We start from the raw sequence: 23,470 nt of genomic DNA on the forward strand, positions 1-23,470 counted from the left end.
AGGGGACGGCGACTGCCACAGCCGGGGGGCAAGGCAACAAGGCAAGAAGCTCATTCACAGCTGTATCTGTTGCCTGTTTGCAGGTGCGGCTCATTAAATCATTCGGTAATCAGAGCTGAAGCCCCCAAATGCTTCACGGTTAACCTTTCGACTGAGACTGCCACGAGTAAAGTACACTACCCGGCGAGGGTCTTGTGATTGATCAGAACAAACAGCCGCTTGGCGGTTCACTCTATACCTGTAAGGGTAGCTGGAGAGCAGCTTCGGTATCCTTCCATTCTGGGCACCTTTTGTTCCTCCTCCGCGAGTGTCAATCACAGTTGGCTTAATTAACATTGTTGAGCAGAGCGGAGCCTTACAGATTTTCACCCGCATAAATTCAAATCAGTCTGGAAACTTTTCAGTGGGGGTGTCCCATAAAAAAGTTGAGGCCAACTAAACATTGCATACTCAGTCGTGGATGTATATTTTTACTACAAAGCAACGCAGGAATAACGATGGGGTTGGAGTGGTAATGCCATTTGGTTTAGCCATAACAATAATCATTTTGGATGATTTACGACTGCAGTTGGCAGCTACGCCCGTTCAATGGCCATAAATTCTCATCAATAAATCAAATGTAAAGCTTGAGAGCGCCGCGATGTGTGCAGCGTTTTTTCTCCTGCTCCTACAGGACACTGTTGTGACAGCCAATGTAAATGTGTATTTGTGTGTGAATGTGTGTGTTGGTGCGAGTGTGGTAAGTGACATGTGTCACTCTATAATAATCGCATTTGCATGGATCCCAAACGATTGCAAAAACTGCCATGAATAACCAAACAGGAACTTGGACAGAAAACTCTTTGGAGTGAGGGGTGCGGGGTAAGATCTTAGACCTAATCACGTCTTGGGCGTCGTTTGTGGTTGTGTAGGACTCTACTAGGGATGGGGCCTTAATGCTAGATACGATTAAGTATACGCATAGTTGATTGCTTTGTCTCTGCGACGCGCTGATAATACTTACAGGTTTCCATTTTGCTTTCGATTTTTTTTGAAGGATGTTGTGGGGTCTGTCACTAATGTTGGTAGGAAGGAGGGACTCGGGATTGCTTTGGTTTCGTGTGAGAGATCCAGTTGGTGGCGAGTAGGAACGCAGTGTTTGTGGCTTTAGAGCAACTCCGTTTCCATTTGGGCGGCCTCGACGGTCTCCACAATGGTGGCCGTTGGCGCCGTGACCGAATCTCATGGAACATAGCGCGAGGTGAGTGCTCCGTCATCGTCATCATCCACCCGGAGGCCACCACAGCCGCAGCCGTAGCAGCACGGCAGCCAGTTGGCTCCGGTGTAGCCGCCTTTTGGTCAAATCGCAGAGACCTGTTCGAGCTCGGCACTGGAGCGGCCCGAGTTCATAACGACCACATTCTTGGCCGCATAGTCGGTGATGAAGCGGTCGCTGTTCCGCGGATGAATGTTGCCCACGTCCTGGGCACAGCACCAGGGATTGCGCATGGTCAGGATGCGCTTGAAGGCGTCCCGGAATTCCTTGTTGAAGATCGAGTAGATGATTGGATTGAACGCAGAGTTCGAGTAGCCCAGCCAGGTGAGGATCTTGAAGGTCTGTCCGCCGATGCAGGTCTTGCAGAACGCCGCCGTAATATTCACGCAGAAGAAGGGCACCCAGCAGATGAGGAACACGCCCATAATCACGCCCACAGTCACCGCCGCCTTGTGGTCCGAGACGTGGTACGGCGAGCTGTGGTGCAGATTGCGCACCTTGAACTTCTTGGGCGTCATCTTGGGGCGACGAATGCTCTTGTAGCGCTGCTTCTCGGCCACCTCCCCGGGTCGGGTCACTGCCTTGATGGACTTGACATGCTTCTGAGCATAGCAATACAAACTAAAAGAGACAGAGAGAAAGAAAGAGAGGGAAATGGCAATTATTTGTCACTTAATGAATGTCCTTGTGCTTGTGGGCGTAACCGAACAAAATGATTGCTCAACTTCTGGCTGTTTTGTCACTGGTTAGTAGTTACTGTTTCATGTAATTGATATGATAATTATTCACTTGGGCCACTTGCCATGTCAATTGCGGCACAATGGCCAAGGGAAACATATTGCGTATACGCAGCGTACGACTATCATATCCAATCTTCCACTTCAGCTGCTCTCAATGCGGCCCCATTCCCACCCCTACTCCAGCTATAGTGCTGCTGGATAGCAAATAAACAAGCATATGTGTCCATCAGAATGTCCGTCTTTGTCTGTCCGTGTACGTGTCCGTGGGCGAGTGTTTACTTGGATATTCCCACATAAAAAGGATAACACGACCAGGCACAAATTATGACGATAAAAGTACATATATTTATTTTGTTATTTAACCGAAATTTGATAGAAAATTCCAATGCCAAACAGCGAGGGATCCATTTGATGAAACGGACAACATTCCCGCTCCCACACCCACACTCCGCCCATTGGTTGCAAATCTCGTTAAGCTAAAATGGCAACGTGCCGCTGGCCGTAACGTTGATGAGCAGCCATGCCATATCGCTGTCCTGTTGCTGTGTGTCCTTGTCCTAGTCCTTTGCTACACGCCCAAGTCTTTTGGCTGTACTGTTGGGAGGCGGGCACTGGTCGGGGGGGTCAGCCTGGGGATTACTTAGACGGACACTAATGCGTGCGCTTATTTGCTCAGACCCCACAACCCCTTGCCAACCCCACAGCCAACAGCCAACTGCCAACAGAAGCTCTCGTGCCTGGCGGCCATCAGGGGAGAGCGCTTTCTCCTTGTGGCATTTTTCTGATATATTCAGCATTGCGATAGCAGCAAACTTCCTCCGTTTTTACTACATTTTATTATATACTTTTTACTACTTCTGGCACGGCTCGACTTCGCTTTCTCTTTGTGTGTTTTTGGCATAACTGGAAAATATTTGAGTTGCCGTTTTGTTTCCATTTGAAAGCCAAAAAACTTTCCTCAACTCCGAGATATGGAAGTACGCGTATCTGTATGTGTATCAGTCTGTGTATCTACATAATTGCAGCTGAAGGCGACGGGTAAGGAAATGAGTTTCTTTATGCATTTCATGTTTTATGCAGTGGCCTAAAGTTTGCCCTCAAATCTGAGCCCCATCTCCCTTCTGTAACCCCAAATCGCATTTGACTTACCGACAGTAGATGCCAATCATGACCACACAGGGCAAGTAGAAACTGATACAGCTGGAGACGACGGCATAGGTGGGCGTGAGATCCAGGGCGCATGTCGGATACTTCTTGCCATTATCCTCGAATATCATCGGCTGGTCGGGCCGGTGGATGCCCAGGGAGATTGGCACAAACGAGACGAATGCGGCCAACAGCCAAATGGCGGCAATGGTAACGACAGCCACGCGTCGTGTCACCCAGCGGCCATATCTGTGGAACAGAAACAGAGAACAAAAAAAAAATGAAAGCGACTGCGGTGAGAAAAGGGTTGCATCAATTTGGGAGAACGGAAGTGGAAATACACGCGCCATGCTTGCTGCTGTTCATCCACATGGTGGATGGTGTTGGTGATGGCTCTTGTCCTTTTGTCCTTGTGGTCTCCAGCAAAGGGTAAATAAAACACACAGGGAGAGCAGCAGGACCAGCTCCAGGACCAGAAATATCACATGCAGGAGTAACATCAGAGGCGGTACCGAAAACAAGAACACGTTGCCATGTTGTGATTGTGGCTTTGCATGTGTCGCCGGCATTCCCTCAGCGACCGGCAGTGGCCATTAGCCAGCACACAACATCATTTTCGAAGGGGGCAGGGCGCGACATGTGTGTGGGGCCCCAGATCAGGGATCAGGATCAGGTGTATAGCCGCCCCGCGCTGCATGTCATTAATTACCCAACATGGCCGTGCGACAAATCGGCCTAACCCTAAACCAAACCGCAGCCGCATATCCCACACAGACCCTGCCACCATGCCACATGGCGCACATGCAAATCAGACTCGTTTTGGCTCTACCTTTTTTCAAGCACTTCGATTTCGACTCTGCAGCAGGAAATGAGCAGGCTGAGAATTAGGGTACCAAAAACCCACAACCCACAGTCCATATAGCCCATAGCCCACAGCCCAGACCCAAAACCCACCTCAATCGAAATACCCAAGGCTGAGTGGGGACCGCAAGAGCGGTGCCATATGCCGCATCATTCTGGCTTGTGCAGGAAATCAAACAGAATAATTCAATTTCAATACAAAGACGCACTCAGACGATGACGGTGACGAGGATGTGGGATGGGGGGAATGTGGCTTGGGGGGAATGAGGACACAGATGCAGACGACAAAGCGGAAACGGAAGTTTATGTAATTGTATTCACATACAAATTCAATTTCGTTTTCGGCACGAAAATTGATTTCCATGTGACGAAAGCCCCTAGCTCTTGGGGCTCTCCAATCTCCCTCCACCTGTCAGACTTTCGCCGCTCTCTCTATCAAAGTTTCCCCAAATTCTATTTCTTGCCAGCACTAATTCGCCTGCCAGGAGGTTGAGGTAACGCTTTGATATATGCACATGCTCGCAAAGCTGCAGCCATTAGGCGACACACGATTGCCCTGCCCTGCCATGCCGTGGAGCAGGCAGCCAATCAGCGTCGAAGCATCGATGAGCTAATTGAAATCGTGTGTGAGAGTTCGCAAATTGTGTGGGTGTGTTTGTAAGTGTGTGAGTGGCAGCAGCAAAGGACATTTGCATTTAACGCTCGAGTTCTGGCTTTGGCTTTGACTCTGGCTTCACCGTGGCTCCGTGGCTCATGCGGCGGCATCGGCTTTATGTGTTTGTCCCACATGCACTCAAGAAATTACCGCAAGGCACGCACAATGATAGTCTCCTGCTGCTTTTCTGTAGGTTCTCTGTGTTGGACTGGGGCACATTTGCATAGTTTGGATACTGATACTTTTCCAACATCAGCTTGTCGGGGATGCTTTTAGCTTTCTGCTTTTGTTTTCAACATGGTAAATATGTTGACTATTTACTGTCAGTGCTGGCACTCGCAGCAGGTGCAATGGAGCAAAGGTCTGAAGGAACTTTAAGGAAATTAAATAAAGCAACTTTCAATCAATTTTCGTATTCGTGCCATTCCTATGTGCGGTCCTACCCTGTAATTTCCCAGGCACAACTTTTTACCGACCAAAGCCAAGACAGCCCTACAAAAAAGAAACAATTACAAAATGCTCCCAAGTGCGTCATTGTAGGTGGGACATGTTTTTGCGGTGTCTGTTTAAGTGTTGCGCCTTCGGTGTTTGTCCCCACGCAACCACCCACAGCGCCATTCCAGGTCTTTTTCCACCCACAATACCACTCACCAGCTCCATTGGCACCCACACCTAAGCGTGGCAGCATGCTCCCCACCACACAGAAGCTCCCCTTTCCTGCGGCAAAGTTTCATTGTTCTTTCACTTTTTATTGCAGTTTAAAATGAATTTCACATATGCGTCTGACAGTTACGATGATGACAGGCGCCAAAGTCAACGACAACCAAGTTCGGGGAACGACAACTCCAACGACAACGACGCAACGATGGCATCAACTTGTCACATAAAATACAAAATTTTCACATTTCGTTATTCTACTTTCATGGGCTCGAGAGGCCCTGCCTGCCCAGCAGCTTCATCTTCACTTAAGCAGGGCCTGCGACTAATTAAATTTGCACGCGCTTCTCATCCAAATTGTTTTTTGCGAAATCCTGGCGAGCACAATTAAATTAAACGCCTGCAATTATTCTAAAACGCTAAGAAAATATACAGAATCAGCAGTTCCTACTGGTTGGGGATGAGTCGGGGATGGCGCTGGGATGGATGTGCCCTAATGAGACTGAACTTTGCTGGAAGGCACAGCCGAGCCGAGCAATGTGGGGCACAAAGAAATGCGTTGCTGCCTCCACTTTGACATGCAAATAAATCAGATTTGCATAAAGAGCAGAACGGTGATGAAGGGGAGTGCGGAGGATAGCAATATTAATGCTAGACACATCCCAGAGATCCCAGCCACCATCAACCATTTCTCAGACACAAAAGGTGGCGACTCTGCAGCTGCGCTGCGTTGAGTTTTTCTGCAATTTAGCAGCTGCCAGCTGACGGCACCCAGTCGCCGGTTTGGCTTGGGTTTGGCTGTGCTCTGCTCCTTCAGATTGAGTGGTGCTGGCGACGTCTTGACATTTGAAGTGTAAAGCATCTCAGGGCTCATCCCAGCATAGTGGGAGAGGCACGCTTGGAGGGAGACTGCAAACGAATTCAGGTGGCCAAACTCAATTTCAAATCGCTGTCGGCGCTTGCCCATCGGCCACTGTTCTCTGAATGGCTCTTCAAATGTCATTAACCCAGCGGCTCAAATTAATATTGGACCATAGAAAGCTGGCTCAATCAGTGTCTCAATGGCATTTAGTTGAAAGCCATAAATAAATTAAATTAAAACTGAAAGCTACTTTAAAGTGAATAATTGTCAGAGTCAGCTGGATTAATTGTGATTTTATTATTCCCAAGTATAATCCACAAATAAATTCAAGGAAGATCAACCAACCAGTCCATGCAGTTCATCCATGACTAACCAATCGATTCCTTGCTCTTTATGCTGACTGCAGCTCACTCTTTGGTGGAAAATCTACCCCATCTCTTGCTTAATTTCACTTTCAATTCCATCCATCCATCCATCCACCATCCAACCACCTCTCTTTTCTCCTCTATCTCCGAGTATGTCTGATTCTACTCGAGGACAAACGGAATTCAAAATCAGGAAAACTGTTGCATGAAAATTGTCATTTGCTTTCCCCTAGTCAGTCGCTCCGCTTCGAAGCATCCTCTAACCTCTGCCCACTGGGCTCCGCCAGAGCTCATTTAAATCCTTTGCCGGGGCATTCAAAATTTTCAATCTGAATTTTGTAGCCCCGCTCCGGCAGCAGCTTGCCACATCAATGAAGCGTTATGTGCTCCCCAACTCGTTACGGGTAACCCGGCCATACAAAAGACCAACAGAGCAGAGAGATATACACAGTGCACACTCCTCCAAGGAGTGGTGTCAGTACTAGAAGCAGAGGCAGAGATGGATGCTGCCACACACCAATACAACTGTCGTGCAACATTTTTCATAAACGAATAAGCTACCCCAGGTGGCAACAAGCAGGGGTCGTACGTACGTAGTGTGGCGGCGGCAGACTGCTGCAGGGGTTTTAGAGGGGATGGAAAGAAAATATTTTTCTACTTTTGGCTTTTGGCTGAAAATAGCATCAAAGGATTTATTATGGCTCCTTTATGATGCGGGGGGTTTGTGGGCTAGTGCTGCGGCATGGCGGGGTTGGGAACTGTCTCGATTTGCTATAGTTGCCCCCAAGCGAGCTGTTGCGCCACCAAACAGCTTGCCCCATACTGCGGCAAAGTGTTCGTTGTACAATCATTTTTTTGGTAGGTTTCTACGTACTACTGGCTCTGTCAGACTGTCAGCGACTTGACCAACATCATTTTTAACAAAGCACACAGATAGGAAGCACACACACACACATAGGCAGATGTGCTTACACCCACACATGGAGAGATTCCGCTCTGTTGCTGCCGACACATAATAAATTTTTGCGTTTGACTTTGCCAGAAAACTGTAATATTTCTGTGCCGATTCCTGTGGCTCACACATTTTTGTTGGCTTAAACTTTTGGCCAGGGCAGGCCCAGTCCCTAGTTGGGGGCATTGTTGAAAATTTAATTAACACACAATTGTTGTGGTCCAGCCCCGAATATGGCAGTATGTAGAGTTTTGAGAACAGCAGGGAGACGCCTGATAAACTTGTTTCAAGTTTTTTTTTGGGGTGGCGTGGGCGACTGCTTTTGTTGGAATTGCTCTGGAAATCAATTTCAAATGCTGACTACAAAGCATACTAACATGGCTGACTGGCAGCATTTTAGGCCACGACAGAGGGACAAGCAGGACAAGCAGGACAGGCAGGACTGCCAAGCTCATTGTCATTGTCATAGTCGGAGGCGCACTCACTGAGAGAGAAAGACACACACAGACAGACTGGCAGCCACCTGAGGCAGCAGAATTTGATTGTCTCTTAGACTTCCTTTGCCTCCCACGGCTTCCCAATCTCCGCTTGGCAGGAGAGGACAGCACAGGATTGGACTGAGCCGCACAGCTGGAGAGACAGACGCGCCGGATATATGTACACAAGCTAGATTGAACCGTGATAATGGAACATTTGGGCAACGTTTTATCTACCTGATAGATGAAGTCATTTCGATCGAGTGTGACAAATGTCAAATGTAGCCAAAAGTAAATAAAGTTAAACGAAATTTTAAAGGCAAAACTGAACAAGTTAAAGACGGACAAATGGTTCACTTCCTTCAATAACTTACCTTAAGCTGATGTTGTATTTTTTTCTTCAACATTAATCAGCGATTTTTCCGACGATAAGCTAACAATTTCTCAGTTCTCTTTTCAACAAGTGACCAGCTGCTAATGAAAGCTCTTTTGTTCGCTTTCTTTGCTTTGGTTCTGCCACATGACTTGCAGGAAACGATTCCCAGCCCCAACTATTACTCAAAAAAAGAAGCCACAAACACAAGGAAAAATTCAACAGCCCCCAAAGCAGCAGCTCAGGCAACTTCATCTTCAATAAAGTCTTACCCTAGCAGCGAAAAACATTTCTGGTAATGCCTAATAAATCTGTTACTAATGAAACAATTATGTGGAGCGATTAATGGGCCACACTGCCATAAACAACTCGAGTGGCAGTGGCGCAAAAATAGGGCGAGAGCAGAGAGAACGAGCCACTGGCACGAGTACAAAAACGTGACAGGCATGACAACGCGGCATATGAGTAATGTGCATACAAAGCACCTGCAATGGCGCCCGGCTTTGGGGCTGACGTTAATGAATCGATATAGACGAGCGCGCGGGCTGTCAGTGGGACATCAATAAAGGAGGAAGGGCTCATTTCACCTGTCCTGTCCGTTGCAGGGAGCGGAGAGTACAATTAGTTTCTATGGTGCGGATATATGGATGGAATAATTTATGCATGTGACAGGACGCTGACATCACTCACCTGAGCGGATCCTTGATGTGAATGTAGCGGTCCATTGATATGGCGCACAGATTCAGAATTGACGCCGTCGAGCACATGACATCAAAGGCCACCCAAGTATCACAAAATTGCGCTCCAAAGATCCAATATCCTGCAGGAGATATATCGAAAAATAAAAACAGATAAAGTGGTGGAAGGTTAAATGGCTGTTTGATTGACCTGACGGTCTGATTGCTCGCTTAAAATGCTTAATAAGTACTTGGCAGTGCGCCTGGCCATTGGTTTTTGGTTCGGAGTAGGGCTCTCTGTCTGTGTGTCTCTCTGTGTCTGTGTGTGTGGTACGGAAATTGCCATGTTGCGGCCGTCGAACGACGGTAGGGATAAAAAAGTTGTTTCATTTGCTTGCTGCCGTGCAACAAGCCAAACAACAACAACCATTAACGGAGAACGAAAACGAAAACCGAAGCTTTTGGTACCCTCTAGACGAGCTAAAGTCAACGAATTGTGCAATAAATTTAATAGTTTTTAGAGAAATAAACGAGGTTTATTTATATGTTCGAAAGTGCATTCCTCTCAGAGTCAACAAACATCAGAACAAATCCTAGTACCCTCTTTTCCTAAAGGATAACCCCAACAGTAGCTGCAACCGGGGATAGCCACCGAAAAGGCAACGACTGAAAATGGTGTCACAGCCATCAGAGTCTTGTTTCGTTTTATTCATGACGCAAATTGAGTTTAAATGATTTCATAAATTCATTTCCGTTTCCTCTGCTTCCCTTTTACTTTCCTGCCACAGAAACACACGCACACACACATCCACGCGCTGTCCTTTGCGCCATTTAAATTTCATTTTGTCCGGAGTAAAAACAAATATTTTTTGTGTATTTTTTTGGGTGCCGGGCAATTTTATAAGTGCGCTGCAATTATGGACAGACTCGATTGATGTTCGGTGCGTGACCAGAAGCGGAAGCAGAAGGCATGGCCACACGGAAATAAATCACACACAGATACAGCGCACAGACACGACTGGGGTCCATGTGTGAGTGTGGAATTCAATAACAGATTTTGATACACAAAAAGGTTATTTATTTGTGGTATGGCTTTTGCATGATGATTCGATAAGAAAGCGCACATCATGCTGGCAAACGGCAGGGCTTTCATGCCGTTCAATCAGCCATGCAACAGGATATGGGCTCTTAAGTGCCACAGGATGTGCTGAAGCAACTGGTCTGATTTGACCATCGGATCCCATCCCATCCAACCCTCTTCACGTTTCCTGCTGCTGTGCAACATCAAAAGTTATCCTGTCAAGTCAGCCATAATGACATTCAGTTTTCTATGCCTCAAATATTGATTTAAATATGGGAATAAAATATAAAAATTGTGCTGGTTAATGGCAACTCGTAGCACCGTTTCGACTGGTATTTCGAACCACACATATTTCAGCTGTCAGTGTCCATTGGCCTATTTCATAGCTCTATTTGGTTACCCAAAGGCTTGCTTTGAGCATTGCATTAGATTTGCAAATGGCTTCGCATTTTCGATTTTCACTCCACAAGTTTGAGGCACGGCCCCAGTTCACCCAAACTCCAATCCCCCAAAGCAGCTTTGGCACAAAAATATGCACAGCATTTGCCGCAATGCTCAAGGCCTCGACCAAAAAGCAATTCCAGGAGTGAGAGACAGAAAGAGAGCGAGGCTGGGGATCTGTACAAGTCAGCACATAATTCCCACAGCTTTCAATACCCAAATACGAATACACATGCCAATTGCTTATGGCCAAAAAATGTCTTATATGTTTCTCTCTGTGGCAACATCTGTCTGTTTTCTCTTAACGTGTCTGCATGTCAGGCTGAGAGTGGGTCTGGGTCTGGGTCTTCCGGGTCTGGTGTGGCGTCTCTTGTTGTTTGAATTTGTCCAATTGCGTATGATGTTTATTTGCTGATTTGCCTGTCTTGAAGCGTGCTAAATGTTGCCTTGGCGAAAATAATTTCCATCTGTATGGGTGTGTATGTATCTCTCTGTGTGTGTGTGCGTGTGTGTGTGGGTGTTGAAGGCCCCTTGAGGCATGTGTTTGTCTTGAGAGCAGCTGAGCATTTTTATTTATTTTTTCACACTTTTGCTTACGCGGCAGGCTTCTACCACTCCACCGATTCACTGCCTCAACGCTCGTCTCCCCTCTCATTCGAGTAGCAAAGTCGTTTATTATTTTCACACACTTCCAGGAAAACCCCAGGAAAACTCTTGGGTGCTGGGTGCTGGGTGTGGGCCTGACATACATGTGTCACCTGAACGCATCGCAACGCATTCCACACGCCGGCTTTTGCTCACATTTTCCAACTCATATGACAAGCTCACATTCGCTTTCCTCTCCTTTGTTTGTGGGGAAGGACACTCCTGAACGCGTATTTTTTTTTTGCCACTGTTTGTGCGAGTCCCTACACATTGATGTCAGCTGCATGTTTCCTGAACCGGAACACGTTGTTAGCTCTCGCTGCTCCCCGGCTGCTTCGAACCCCTATTCAGCTCTTGGGAAAAGTTTTGCCGTCTCTCAAAGCCGCCGTTCGCCTAATTTGCCTCTTATTTACTTAGCCAATGTTCGCGCTGCCACTGCCACAGCCACTCGTCAGGTCCTCCCAGGATTCAGGACACTGACAGGGCCATCGCAGTTGTGGAATTAATAAAATGCACTCATAAACGGCACTGGGTGGGAGCTTCTCCTCTCCAATGGCATCCGGACCGGCAAAAACTTGCAGTTGCAAAACTTTATCAACGTCAACGCTGAGAGGATCCCAAGGAGGAAGGGTTTCATAATGGAATGGCTTCCATAGCGGCAGCAACAAGAGGGGGAAGGAGGAGGAATGCTGCTCTTGGAATGGCTAATGGAAAATAATCAGAATGTGTGGTTGCACTTGGGATCTGCATGTTAGTCTTCGCATCAGACATGCAGCTGGAATAAAGTGAAATTCCTGTATGGCTCACAATAACCATTTATTCAACTATGCTTGCCAGAGGGTTCAGCGAAGAGTTTGTAAGAAATTTGAACAGAAATTGGAGCTGTAATATAGGGGGATGTGCAAAGAAATATTTTGGCATGAAATCCAACATAAATTAAGCCAAAATTAAGCTCATTCTTCGATCACAACTATTTCTAAATTTATTCCCTAGCTTCTCCCATCTTTCAATACCAAAGGCAACCCTCGCTTCTGTACATCATGCCGCCACCTACCACGAAAGTCTTTTGCAATCACAATGGACCACTCGGAGTACTGGGTGGCAACGGCATACGCTGCGTACTCGTGCGGCGACTCCACTCCTCGTGCAGCTGGCACTTTAAAAGGCATTGACAAAGCCACATAAAATCCGGCTTTAAGCGCTGCCAGGCATGTCAAATGGGAACCCCACTACTACACACACACACACACACACACCAGTGGAGGAGTGCAGGGCACTCCTACGTCGACTCGTTTCGACACTCTTCGGTTCCTCTCGAGGGGCGGACCACGACGCTTTTTGCGCTGAAACAGCCTGCAGCATTTTACATAAATTTCCGCGATAGCAACAAAAATTTCAATTGCAACTTTCCATTACCCACACACACAGAGAAAGAGAGAGAGAAAGATACGATACGGATAAAGACTCAATAGAGGGCGATGCTATTGGTGTTTGTGGAAGCAAAAAAAGAACGTTGTCATTTGTATACTCACCCAGCAAATCGTTGACGCCGGCGAATGTCATCACCAGGGAGGCCACAAACAGATCCGCAATCGCTAATGAGGCCAGGAACAGGTTGCCGATGCGTCGCAGGCTGCGCTCCGTGTAGATGGCCAGGCAGACGAGAATATTCCCGGCCACGGATAGGAATATCAGCACCGATAGGAAGATGCCTGCGGCGATTCCGAGAAACATATTTGTACACCCATAATCGCACCATGTATCCCGATGATGGCCATTAACGCCGCACAATGATCAGACAAAGCATACTTATGGGATGTGGGGGACGTGGTGGACGTGACACCTTATGTGTGTGCTGATGTGCCTTTGATGGTGTGTTGTTTGCCGCATGCAACATGCAATTTTACGGATAATTGCTGGGATTGTGGAGAGACTGTGACGACTGTTTGTGTGGGTGTGTGTGCTTGGATAAGTGTGGCATGGCTGTATGTATGTGTTTACGTGTTGCATTCAACGACATTTACTTTACCAACAACAACAATTGACACAAGGGACAGCGGCTCCGGTTCCTCACCAACTATTGTATCCATTTCGGAGGCATTTGTCCAGCTGCTCTCATTGTAGAACGATGTCAGCTGCAATGAAGAGAAAACAAGTTATTAAAATTGTTTTCAAATAAGTTATCAAGTTAGTTCGAGGACTCCTACAGCTCCTTTGATGTTCAAATTAATTAAATTTGTGAAATGTTTTTGGCAAATTTAATTAGACTTTTCTCTGCTTTCATTAGGCTTTTGCCTGCGTGTGGCATGCGTGTCTTGTCTGTGGTATTTGGAGTCAACGTTGCCGCCGCCGCACAAAAAAAAACTATCAATCATGTGTGGCAGCTGTGGCAGGACCCGGAGAGGCCAACGTCTCTGGCATTATTCATAATTAAAATTGACAAAATTTCAAGAAAATTGTTGAGCGAGGCTCTAATGAAATTAATTTGTTTGGCTAAGCGTTGCCATTGCCGTTGCCCCCACCCCACGACAGTCTTCTATCTTCCGTTTGTGTGTCTGTCTGTGGCAACTTTGAGTGAGAATTTGTCTTGCGGTTTCTCCAGTCGTTAGTGTCAGTCGTTCAGTCTCAGTCTCTGTGTGTGTGTGTGGCAGGCATGTTGGCATTCTCGTGGTTGGTTTGCCTTTGCTGTAGACCCACCATCACCCACTATCCCCAGGCTGTGTGGCACGCACTCACACAAACACAATTGAGCTGTGTAAATGAATTTATTAATTAATACAGCCAGGCACATGCTCGTCCTCGTACTCGTATGAGTGCTGGGAAATGCAATTACTCCGAGAGTGAAAGTTGTCGTCGGGATCTGGCTGGGCCCCGAACCCGAAAAAGGATTCAAAGTGCCTGGCCTGCAGCTGGAGCGGGCCTTTTTCCGCGCACTCCAGTCCCCCACTCCTGCCACAGCAAAATAATAATAACAATAACAATAATTATAATAATGAAAGCAATAATAAAACGCTCAAACGCAGACCTGAAAACCGCTGACAAATGCAATTAATTAATTCAAACATTAAACTGCCGACGCAGTATAAACATTTTCCCTGCATCCCTTCGGAGTTCGTCCCACTCCTCAGCCGAACTTCAGTTCATATCCGTTCCGGGCTTCCCATCGATGGAACTTTATTTAATTAAATTTTTTGTAGCGGTTTATGCGTGTGGATGTGTTTATCCCATAAGCGGCTTATTAACTTTAAAGTTGCTAATTGTTTGAAATGGAAACTGAAGTTTAATGAGCCCCCAAATGCTGCGGCTGTGGCTGTACGCAGGCCACAAAAGGAGGAGCGCTACACACATGGCGTATGCGCAATTTAGCGAAATAGTTTAATGAACATGCGTCGGATTTTGTCACACGATTGTGTATTTCAGCAGGGTAACATTTATAATATTGTTATCGCATGTTTAGCAAGAGAAATGGGTTTGAATGGAACTATTATTCGGAATATCCTTGCTGTGAATGCAAGTCATTTAAGTGTTGATCTCTGACTTCTGCTTGTGCATCCCCATGGTGTTTAATAAACAATTTAAATAATTTGTAATGGAAGTAAAACATCTTCATTTTGCGTCGATTGCCTGCTGCTCCAGAGACTTCAAGTAAATTGCATAAATATTTAACCTTTTCCCTGAAACCACATTAAAATTGTGCTGTGGCCCTCCCCCAGAAGTGCGTTTATTCATTCACAACTTGGCCAGAGCGAGTGCCAGAACGAGTAATATTGATTGGCCAAGGGATGGGAGCTAACTTTGCATAGATGGCTGGCCCCCCGAGGCACTGGCTATGCTGATTGGGTTAAGGATTACGTGTAATGGACCATGAATTAACAATAAACAAAATTAATTGCCGCTGCACATTACGACCGCCCGTCGGCAATGGACAATAAAAGACACTTAAGATTATAAAAATTACATGGAATGTTTTTTGGCGTGTCAAGTGAATTTTCATTAAACTTTGCAGCAGCAGCTGCTGCTCCGGCACAGATTTTGTAATGCTGCCGAACAGTGCCCCGATGTTAATGGGGATGTTCATGTTGATGTTTCTTTCGGTGGCATCATTAAAAAGCCGTTAACTGCTCAGAAGTGCCAGGAGGCATCGACTCGAGCACCGTGAGTCAGCCATCTCAAGGAAGGGAAGACTACAGCACTCATAATGGGTAGCCATTGGCAGTTACTGGGATACAAACGTGACCATTTGGCTAAAGAAACAAACATAAGTTCGTATAAATTATTTGGTTTTCTCTAAGTCAAGCGAACAGTCAATAAAAATGGGCTGAAGAGTCGAAGTGGAAAGATCTTCAGTTGGTTGTGGCCTTAGACAATATTATTCCATCTCTTTCTTTGGCCTGCAGTCACCTGATCCAGCATTCTCCCACACTCTTTGCCCTTTCCATTCCATCTCAAGAACAATAATCCACAATTTAGTGACTGAAATGTAAGAACGCGCTAAGAGAAAGCATAAACCAATGAAAGCATCTGCCAAGTGTGTGAGAAAAGAATTTAAAGTCTCTCAAAGCACAGCAGAAGTAGGATATGGAGGAGACCAGCAACTGTGACAGCAGCTGCTGCATTTAATTGGCAATAAAAGTGGACAACAAATGTATCTGGGAAAACGCTTTGCTGCCGAAGGCCGCGTCAAGTAAACACAAAGCAAAAAGGCAGGGGAACGCAGTAGAAAAGGCTGACAGAGAGGAGGAAAAGCGGACACGGGCCGCACTTAGGCGCTTTGGCTCTGTTTGCAGAGTTAAATGGCACAATGCGTTGATTAAACGTCAACAGACACACACACAAACAAACAGTTATACACCCACTCACACACGCACTTGTATCTAACAACAAACGCAGATACACAGAGAGCTAGCTGTAGGCTGGCAACAATAATAAGGCTTGAAACGGTAAAAGCGAACACAGACCTGTTGGAAAAACATCTAGAGAGCACGATAGAAAGTCCAGCAGTGAGACATGAGCATGCAGATACCCTTACATATAAGACACAGAGAATATATTTACTGGTACCAGAGCAACTTCCATCAAGACTCCTCGTACCCTCTGTAAGGGTATTAAAAAGGTAAAGTAACTGCCATGCCACACAACCCTTGTACCAGCAGCAGCAACCTGACCAGCGTCCTGTGTCTCCTCCTACTCGGTGTGTGTCTGTGCCTGTCTGGCTGTCCAGGAAGTAGTGTGATTTACAAGGAGCAGGCAGCACAACAGAACAGGCACAATAATAAGCGAGCCGCACAATAGAAGGACACTGGACCGAGTCCACACTTTCCACAGTGTCATTCGAGAACTTCCGCCTGACGGCTGTGGAGTAACCTGAACCATCTGGCCAAAGGCATAGTTTTGTTAGCTAAATGTTATAAACCATAAACTCAAAGAGAAATTCTGTTGGAAAATAAAATTCCCATGAGTAGAAACGTAAAGTTTTAGGAATGCACCATAATAAATTTCCCATTTTCCAGCACTTTGAACTTTTCGCACATGTTTCCTCCCACACACCACCAAAAGACTGGAGTAAAACGAGCTTGCGTTTAAGAGCCAAACCACACCGAATACTGTGGTCGGCGGTGCTCTCTGGTGCTCGACCTGGTGCTCCCTGATTAGCATGCATTTAAATTCCTCATAATAAACAAGCGAAAATTCACGGAATGAGCGTTTGAGGTGGAAAGGATAATAGCCGGGCCTAGACAGCTGATTTATGCGTTGAGCAAATATTTATTGTTTACTTTAAGCTGAACTCTCTTAAAGGACTTCAAGTTTTTTGGGTGCTGTGTGTCTGCCTTGTTATTCTATGCCCAAAAAGGAGGAACTTCCAAGGCGTGGCAGTCGGCAGTCGGCACTCACTTGAGCAGATGCTAACTGCACTAACAATTGCGAAAGTCTTTCTTCCGTATCTCGCCTTGGAGCCATTGCCAGAGCTGTCAATGGATATTGACAATTGCAGGCGGGGCAGGAGTTGCTCTTGGCAGGAGTCTGCTCCTGCAAACAGCTGTCTGTTCATGGCTCTAACCCCTCTACTCGCAGCCTGGCCCCTGTCTACGCCCTGTCAGTCAGCCAACATTGCTGCTTGTTCTGACTGTTTGTGGGGGGCTCATTGTTTGAATTTCGGCTTAATTAAACAAAGCTGAAAAGTCAAGAAGTTGTCAGAGCGAGGAGCACACACATGTGTCTCCGGCTGTCAAATTTGCCAAAACTGTCATAATTGAAGCCCAAGCCCATCTACATATGGGAATTACAGCAGGGGCTTATACATATGCATGCAAATGGCGCGGAAAACCAGGACTTATGCTTGAGCGGAGGGCCTGAAGGATGAGCCGACAGCAGCCCTTGCCTCAATTATGAATGAACTAATTAGATTCATATCGTCCCAAGCTGATGGATAACAAGTTTTTCTCAGCTCCACCCATGGGGGAATGTGTCGATTTTTTTGTTCACACATAAATTATTAAAATATAGCCCACAACTGGACGACTGCTGGCTGGGGCTCTGTGCGTGCAAAAATCTGATTAAAGTTTCATTATACTTTGGTCGTGTGTAACATTAAAGCGAAACAATTTTCATGGACTACTGTTGGAGATTTATGGTGATTGAATCTAACTGCGATCGAAGCCTCTACTCAATGCATATAGATATATACATATGTATATGATGTAAAGTGGCATAAGCTCCCTGCACGGCTATGCTAATTACCCCCTTGTCCATGCGTGTTTAAGGTTCTGTTTGTCTCCGTTGCCGTCTTCCTGTGTGGGCAAAACAAATGTTTGGGATGTGTTTACCCTGTCGCTGCTCTATTGCCTGCCAATTTTCAGAGGGGGTCTCTCGCTTGGTCTTGGGCCTGCCGTTGAGGTCTGTTTGTTTTTGCTGCTAGCCTTTAGATTGCCTTGCTGATTGGCCTCGGGGCAGATTGTCAACGACAGGATAATTAGCTGCAACAGGAGATGACGATGACTGCTGGCTGTGGATGCTGGTTCTGCTGTGACGGCTGTGGCTGGTGTGGCTGCTGTCGATGTGTATCTGCTTCCACTCTTAAGCTGATTGTATAAGCAGCGGCATGCCCCCATCCCACTCAACCACTGACACTCGCAGGTCTGTGCATCGATTTTATGGTTTTTCTTTGGCTTTCCTTCATTTTTTTCCGGATTTGCACTGAATTTGAGTGGAAAACTTGCCAAGTGAACGTCAGTCAGTCAGTCAGTCGTGGGATCTCCTTTCGTCAGTGCTACGAGTGTGTGGTGTACGTGTGTATGTGTGCGTGTGTGTGTGCTTAACACAAACATCCCGTTAACTCGCACAAGTGTCGTCGTCGCAGCTACACAGGCATTGACACCCGCACACACACTCGAAGGAGTGGAAATACACGAATGCAACTGCACTTGTCTTTATTGAAGGTGGAGTGCGAGAATTGAGAATGCGAATGTGAAAGCGAATGGGTAAAAGAATGACAGAGGAAACTCTATCTCATGGATTATGCTCAACAATTGCACCTTTGCAAATCCATAAAAATGCGAAAGGCATCTACAATCTACAATCTGCAATAAGATTTCTCGCCCTTATGTGCCAGCAACGACATCAATATCCGATTGCACCAAAAGAATCATTAAATGTTTAGCTGAAAAGTATGTAAGTCATTCTTTGGAATTTCCTACACAATTGTGACAGAAAACAGCGCCACTTCTCATGTAGTTTAAATAGTTTTATCTTCTATAAACTGCTCCAAGATTAACCTAGAGTACTCCACCTGCACAGCTAATTCCGTCTTGTAGAAATCTCTGTCTTGACCAACCATTTAAATCACTTCTATAAGCAATACTCTTATTCTATTTTGGCAGTGCCCCAACAATTTACGGGCTGCACGGCAGACATACAAATGATTGACATGAACATGGTATGACATGGCCATGGCCCTGTTAAATTGACTTGTAATCGTTTGCACTCCGATGTCATTGTCGGAGTCATCGATGCCAGAGGCTCTAGTTGTGGCCCCAACAATCGCACACACACACGTGGGAAAAACCATAAAAAATGGCAGTAGCAAAAAGGGCAAAACACACACAGACTCGTATAAGCAAGGTTTATGGTCAATAAGGAGTGGGGCCTTTTTGGGTTGGCGGAATCCTTTTGACTGCCCCATTGAAAATCCTTAGCCTCATTCACCTGGCCCTAAAAAAAGGGACGAGGTGAATGAAATGCAGGACAACATAAAAATCAGGAACATTCAACCATTTTCATTTACCTTTTGAGCAGTTAGGAGAGAGGAGAGCGGTACAGGGGATGTGCAATTAAACGGCAACACCTAGCCAAACACATTGTGGCTCTTGTGGCCAAGATTAATGTGGAATGGCACGGCTCCGTGTCTGTCTCCAGCAGCTGCATGCTCCCTCTGTTGATTGTGGGGTAGAGAGTCCTGCCGGATATGTGAGTGTGTGTGTGTCTGTATTTATGCGGTTTCTATTTGTCCGTGACCCGATTCACCGCGGAGCACACAGCATTTTTGCTCATTTATTTTGTGGCCAGCACCGTGATTATGGCAGGCGCTGTCACACACATTTAATTAGGCAAAATTGCTGACATTTATCTCTCTCTACTTTTCTTTTTAGTCTATTGTGTGGTCTGTGATCCCCGCAAGTCCAATTGAAAGTCCCCAGAGTACATAAGAGAAACAATTCCTGCGGTTAGCAAAAAAATTAAGCTAAGAAATGTGGTTGAAAATGAGAGATATTTATGGCTCAGAGATTCACCAAAATGTGTCTGAGAGTTGGTAAATGCTGAGCGATTTATGATTGAAATAGTTTGGGAAATCTTCAACATTTTAATTAAATGTTTGCGGAGGAGCACCTCTACATTCCACTCCCCCGAAAGTTGCAAAGTTACAAGCCTGAAAACACACACACATAGACTGAAACTGCGTTTTGTGGCTCACGGTTATCCTTGATGTTGCTGAGGCATACAGCACATACAGAACATAAATTACTGGTTAGCCCGTTTGGTAAACAATTACAGTAGCGGCGGCCTGATAGCCCCCATTTCAATTGGCCATCGATACCCATTTCGGAACGCCCCCTTCACGCCCCAATGCCCAATGATTTCGACAAATGGCTGGCGGAAATTTGCACAAATTCCAAAGGATTTCGCCACAACAATAGAGGCGCTTGTTGAATGGAAAGAGAGAGAGACGGATGAGAGAGAGAGAGAGAGAGAGTGGGAGAGTGAGTGGGAGGCAATAACAAATAATGCTATTAATATTTTATTATTATTACTATGCAAAGCCAGCGAACAATAGCCAAAGCCAAAGCAAAAGCCAAAGTTTTTCCATGCGACAGCTTACGGGCAATAGAAAATGCGGAATTCAATCCAAGAACATACACAATGGACACAATGGATTGGCTGGGCTTAGGCACAGGGGAGTGGAGTATATTTTTCCATATAAGCATTTGCTCTGTGCATGGATGCAAAAGAATCGCCGAGAGCAGATTAATAATTCAATTAGATTGCACAGCGTGGCTGGCGTATGCATGATGCATTATGCAAATGGCACAAGAATCGCGGCAGACGTTGGCAATTTGGTGGCTGACACATGACGAGGACAAATGTCAGTGTCACCAATTGAGAGCAAGACTCGGGGAATCGCTCGGAGGTGCACATAAGGTGGAACTATCATCCATCCTACTCTTTGGTGAAAGCAACTACTGGCAATTAGATCAACTAGATTGCTGGTCGCAAGTGACCCAATTGAGTGACGAATTATCGTTGGATGAATCAAAGTGCTTCCCAGCAACAGTTTAAAAATTAGTTAAAAATCTACTTGTGTGGAAAATTGTGCATGGATGATAGCATTGCCCCTCCAGCAGGCTGTGCCGTTCCCGTGTGTATCCTGCCTGCCCATCCCCCAGGGAGTCGTCTCGTTTGCCAGCGTTTACGTGATACTCATTATTTACATTCGATTGAAAGTTAAACGTGCGAACAGATGAGCAGAACTTTGTCGTTCGGCACAACATGTATTTAGATTTCTATCTACGAGTAAGCGTGTGTGTGTGTGTGTCTGCCTCGCATCCTTTACTGCTGCCACGTCAAGCACGTAAATTGCTTGCCAGGAAAAAAAAGAAAAAGGATAAACTCTGGTTTTCGTATATACATCCTGGCCTTCCTTCCACTGAGCGAACGGAGGAGTTCCTTTTGGCCACACGCTTTTGAAAACTGGATTATGCATCGATGAAGGTGCACACTTGTCTGTAGGAGCATCTGTGTCTGTGTGTGTTTTGGGTTGGTTTGGGAAAAAGGAAAAGTTTCACATGTGCTGGCGCTGCTAATGAGACTCGCATTCATTTTCATTTAGCAGTTGGCTGACTAGAAGTGAAATAAATTAAAAGCAAGGAGTGGAATCGAGCGAAAGGAGCAACTTTTGTCGTGATTTATACATTTTATTAAATAATATAAATGCGTGTTTGATGTGTGATAATTGTCTAGCACAGCTACGGGGATGTGTGTCTCTCCTTAACTTCGCTCCCCCCATAGCGTGGATTTATGGCGTTTTCCCCTTTTGTCTTGACAAATCCTCAAATGTGAGCTGCGAGCAGAGTGTTAGTGTAAATATTGATGGCATATACGCTCCATAAACCAGCACAGAACAAGGGAAACCACACAAAAACTATACGACAATGTTCGCCGAAATATGCGAGCACGTAATAAAAATGAAATGTTCATAAAAGTTCATGTCTGATGGCTCCCCCCACTCCCCCCTGATCGAACAAAGAGACATTGTAAATTATAGTAGCAATACCTGAATACCAGAAGCAGCCTTTTTTTTATGAGCCAACACACATAAAGCCCCAAACAGGAGAGTCAGATTTAAAGCCCAATGAATGGCAGGCACATGACGTGACCTTTCCCCTTGCCAGCGGAATCACTCACCGTTGTGCCATCATAGCCATTGGTCAGCAGTTGTATGTCGATTTCAAAGTCCATGTCCACCTTGGCGGTTGTCAACTGCAACGGCAGGTGATCGGCCTCTAGCAGCGTGCCATTCCGACTGATGCCGCTTCCGCTGATGCTGCTACTGTTGCTGATGGCCATGCCGATGCTGCTGCTGATGGACCCGGCGGCAGTGGTGGTGTGGCTGCTGTTGCTGTTGGTCAGGAAGGGACTGCTGTGGTTGCTCCTGCCGCTGGCCGCAGATGCAGCCACTGCCGCTGCCCCGGCCGCTGTTAGAGCGAGCGCTGCAAGAGCACTCATTGCATTTGTCATTTGGATGGTAGGTAGGCTGTCTGGCTGCTGATTAGGAAGGAGGGCAGGAGGCGGGGATTCTGGTCTGGTCTGGTAAGGGGAGGGGCACGGCCCAGGCCCTCTGCGGTGCGTTCGCTTTGTGCCTCAGTTGCAGGATTGGCGGCAGAAAGAGCCCGTTGCCCGGATACGGCAATGCAGTTGCAGCATTTCGCTAATAGACTTTGATTGATTTGCAATTTGTCCACACTCCACTCCACACTATTTTGCAGATCTTCACTTGGTATTCGTTTGGAATTTTCCGAGCTGTTTGTTCTGTTTATTCATAGCTGCAGCAGCAGCAGCCAGAGGCCAGGAGCACTGCCCTGAACTCGGACCCTGGGACCGGAAATTGCTCAGGTCCGTGCATCAATCAGGCAAATTACGAAAAATTGAAAGTCAATTCGGGGGCCAGGCTTGAATGATTAATTGGCCCGATGGTCATCCACCCACACACGCACACTTGGAGGAGACGCGCGCGTCCGACAAGAATTCTCGATCGGCACAGACTCTGACACCGACAGCGATACCGTTACCGTTACCGTTACCGACACCCACACAGACACAGACGCCGAAAGAGACACCGACACAGACACAGACGCACACCTTGTGGCACTTTGATATGGTAGGTCGGCTCCTATGCTTCAGCTTCAGCTTCAGTTTTAGCTGCTGTTTCTGCTGCTGCCTTGCCGCGTGCCGAACCGTGCGAACTGAAGTCTGAACGTCGACTGTCCGGACACGCACGACTGGCCGTGCCGGAGCAGAGACGAGCACGAGCGTCGTGCATTCTTCTCCTTGGCCAATGCCGCCAAGTATCCAACAACTTTCGAATCGTTTTCATACGCGACTAACTACGCCAGCACAGGCCACACGGGGGGAGCCTGAATCGGAGCCGGAGCCGCAGCCGACAATTTCCATTCAACAGGATGAGCCATAACACGGGCGAAATATCTGCGCAGCGCAGCCATGAGAGAGCTGTG

General features: G+C 46.5%; 1 protein-coding gene across 2 annotated transcripts; it reads right to left on the bottom strand.

Moving 5' to 3' along the window:
* Positions 1–631: 631 nt before the first annotated feature.
* LOC117898243 (dopamine receptor 1) lies at positions 632–23,242 on the bottom strand. 2 transcript variants are annotated; one of them, XM_034807489.1, is made up of 7 exons: positions 22,327–23,242; positions 22,143–22,287; positions 13,261–13,321; positions 12,719–12,898; positions 9,033–9,162; positions 3,145–3,390; positions 632–1,876 (listed from the first exon to the last, which is right to left on the bottom strand). In XM_034807489.1, the coding sequence occupies exons 1-7, from the start codon at positions 22,473–22,475 to the stop codon at positions 1,339–1,341; spliced, it is 1,449 nt and encodes a 482-aa protein (XP_034663380.1). In that variant the 5' UTR covers positions 22,476–23,242; the 3' UTR covers positions 632–1,338. The 2 variants fall into 2 exon arrangements, with proteins under 2 accessions (XP_034663380.1, XP_034663379.1); XM_034807488.1 differs by lacking the exon at positions 22,327–23,242 and having other exon boundaries at positions 1,339–1,876; positions 13,216–13,321; positions 22,143–22,297.
* Between the last annotated feature and the right edge of the window lie 228 nt (positions 23,243–23,470).

The sequence above is a fragment of the Drosophila subobscura genome, chromosome O (assembly GCF_008121235.1).
Source record: "Drosophila subobscura isolate 14011-0131.10 chromosome O, UCBerk_Dsub_1.0, whole genome shotgun sequence".
NCBI lineage: Eukaryota > Metazoa > Arthropoda > Insecta > Diptera > Drosophilidae > Drosophila > Drosophila subobscura.

Bases quoted from the DNA above. Each gene is read 5' to 3' on its own strand.
- LOC117898243 (XM_034807489.1), bottom strand. From the start codon at position 22,475: ATGACAAATGCAATGAGTGCTCTTGCAGCGCTCGCTCTAACAGCGGCC. The intron at 13,322-22,142 runs GTGAGTGATTCC...TCTTCATTGCAG, and splicing joins ATGGCTATGATGGCACAACG to CTGACATCGTTCTACAATGA. The intron at 3,391-9,032 runs GTGAGTGATGTC...TCTGTTCCACAG, and splicing joins CACATCAAGGATCCGCTCAG to ATATGGCCGCTGGGTGACAC.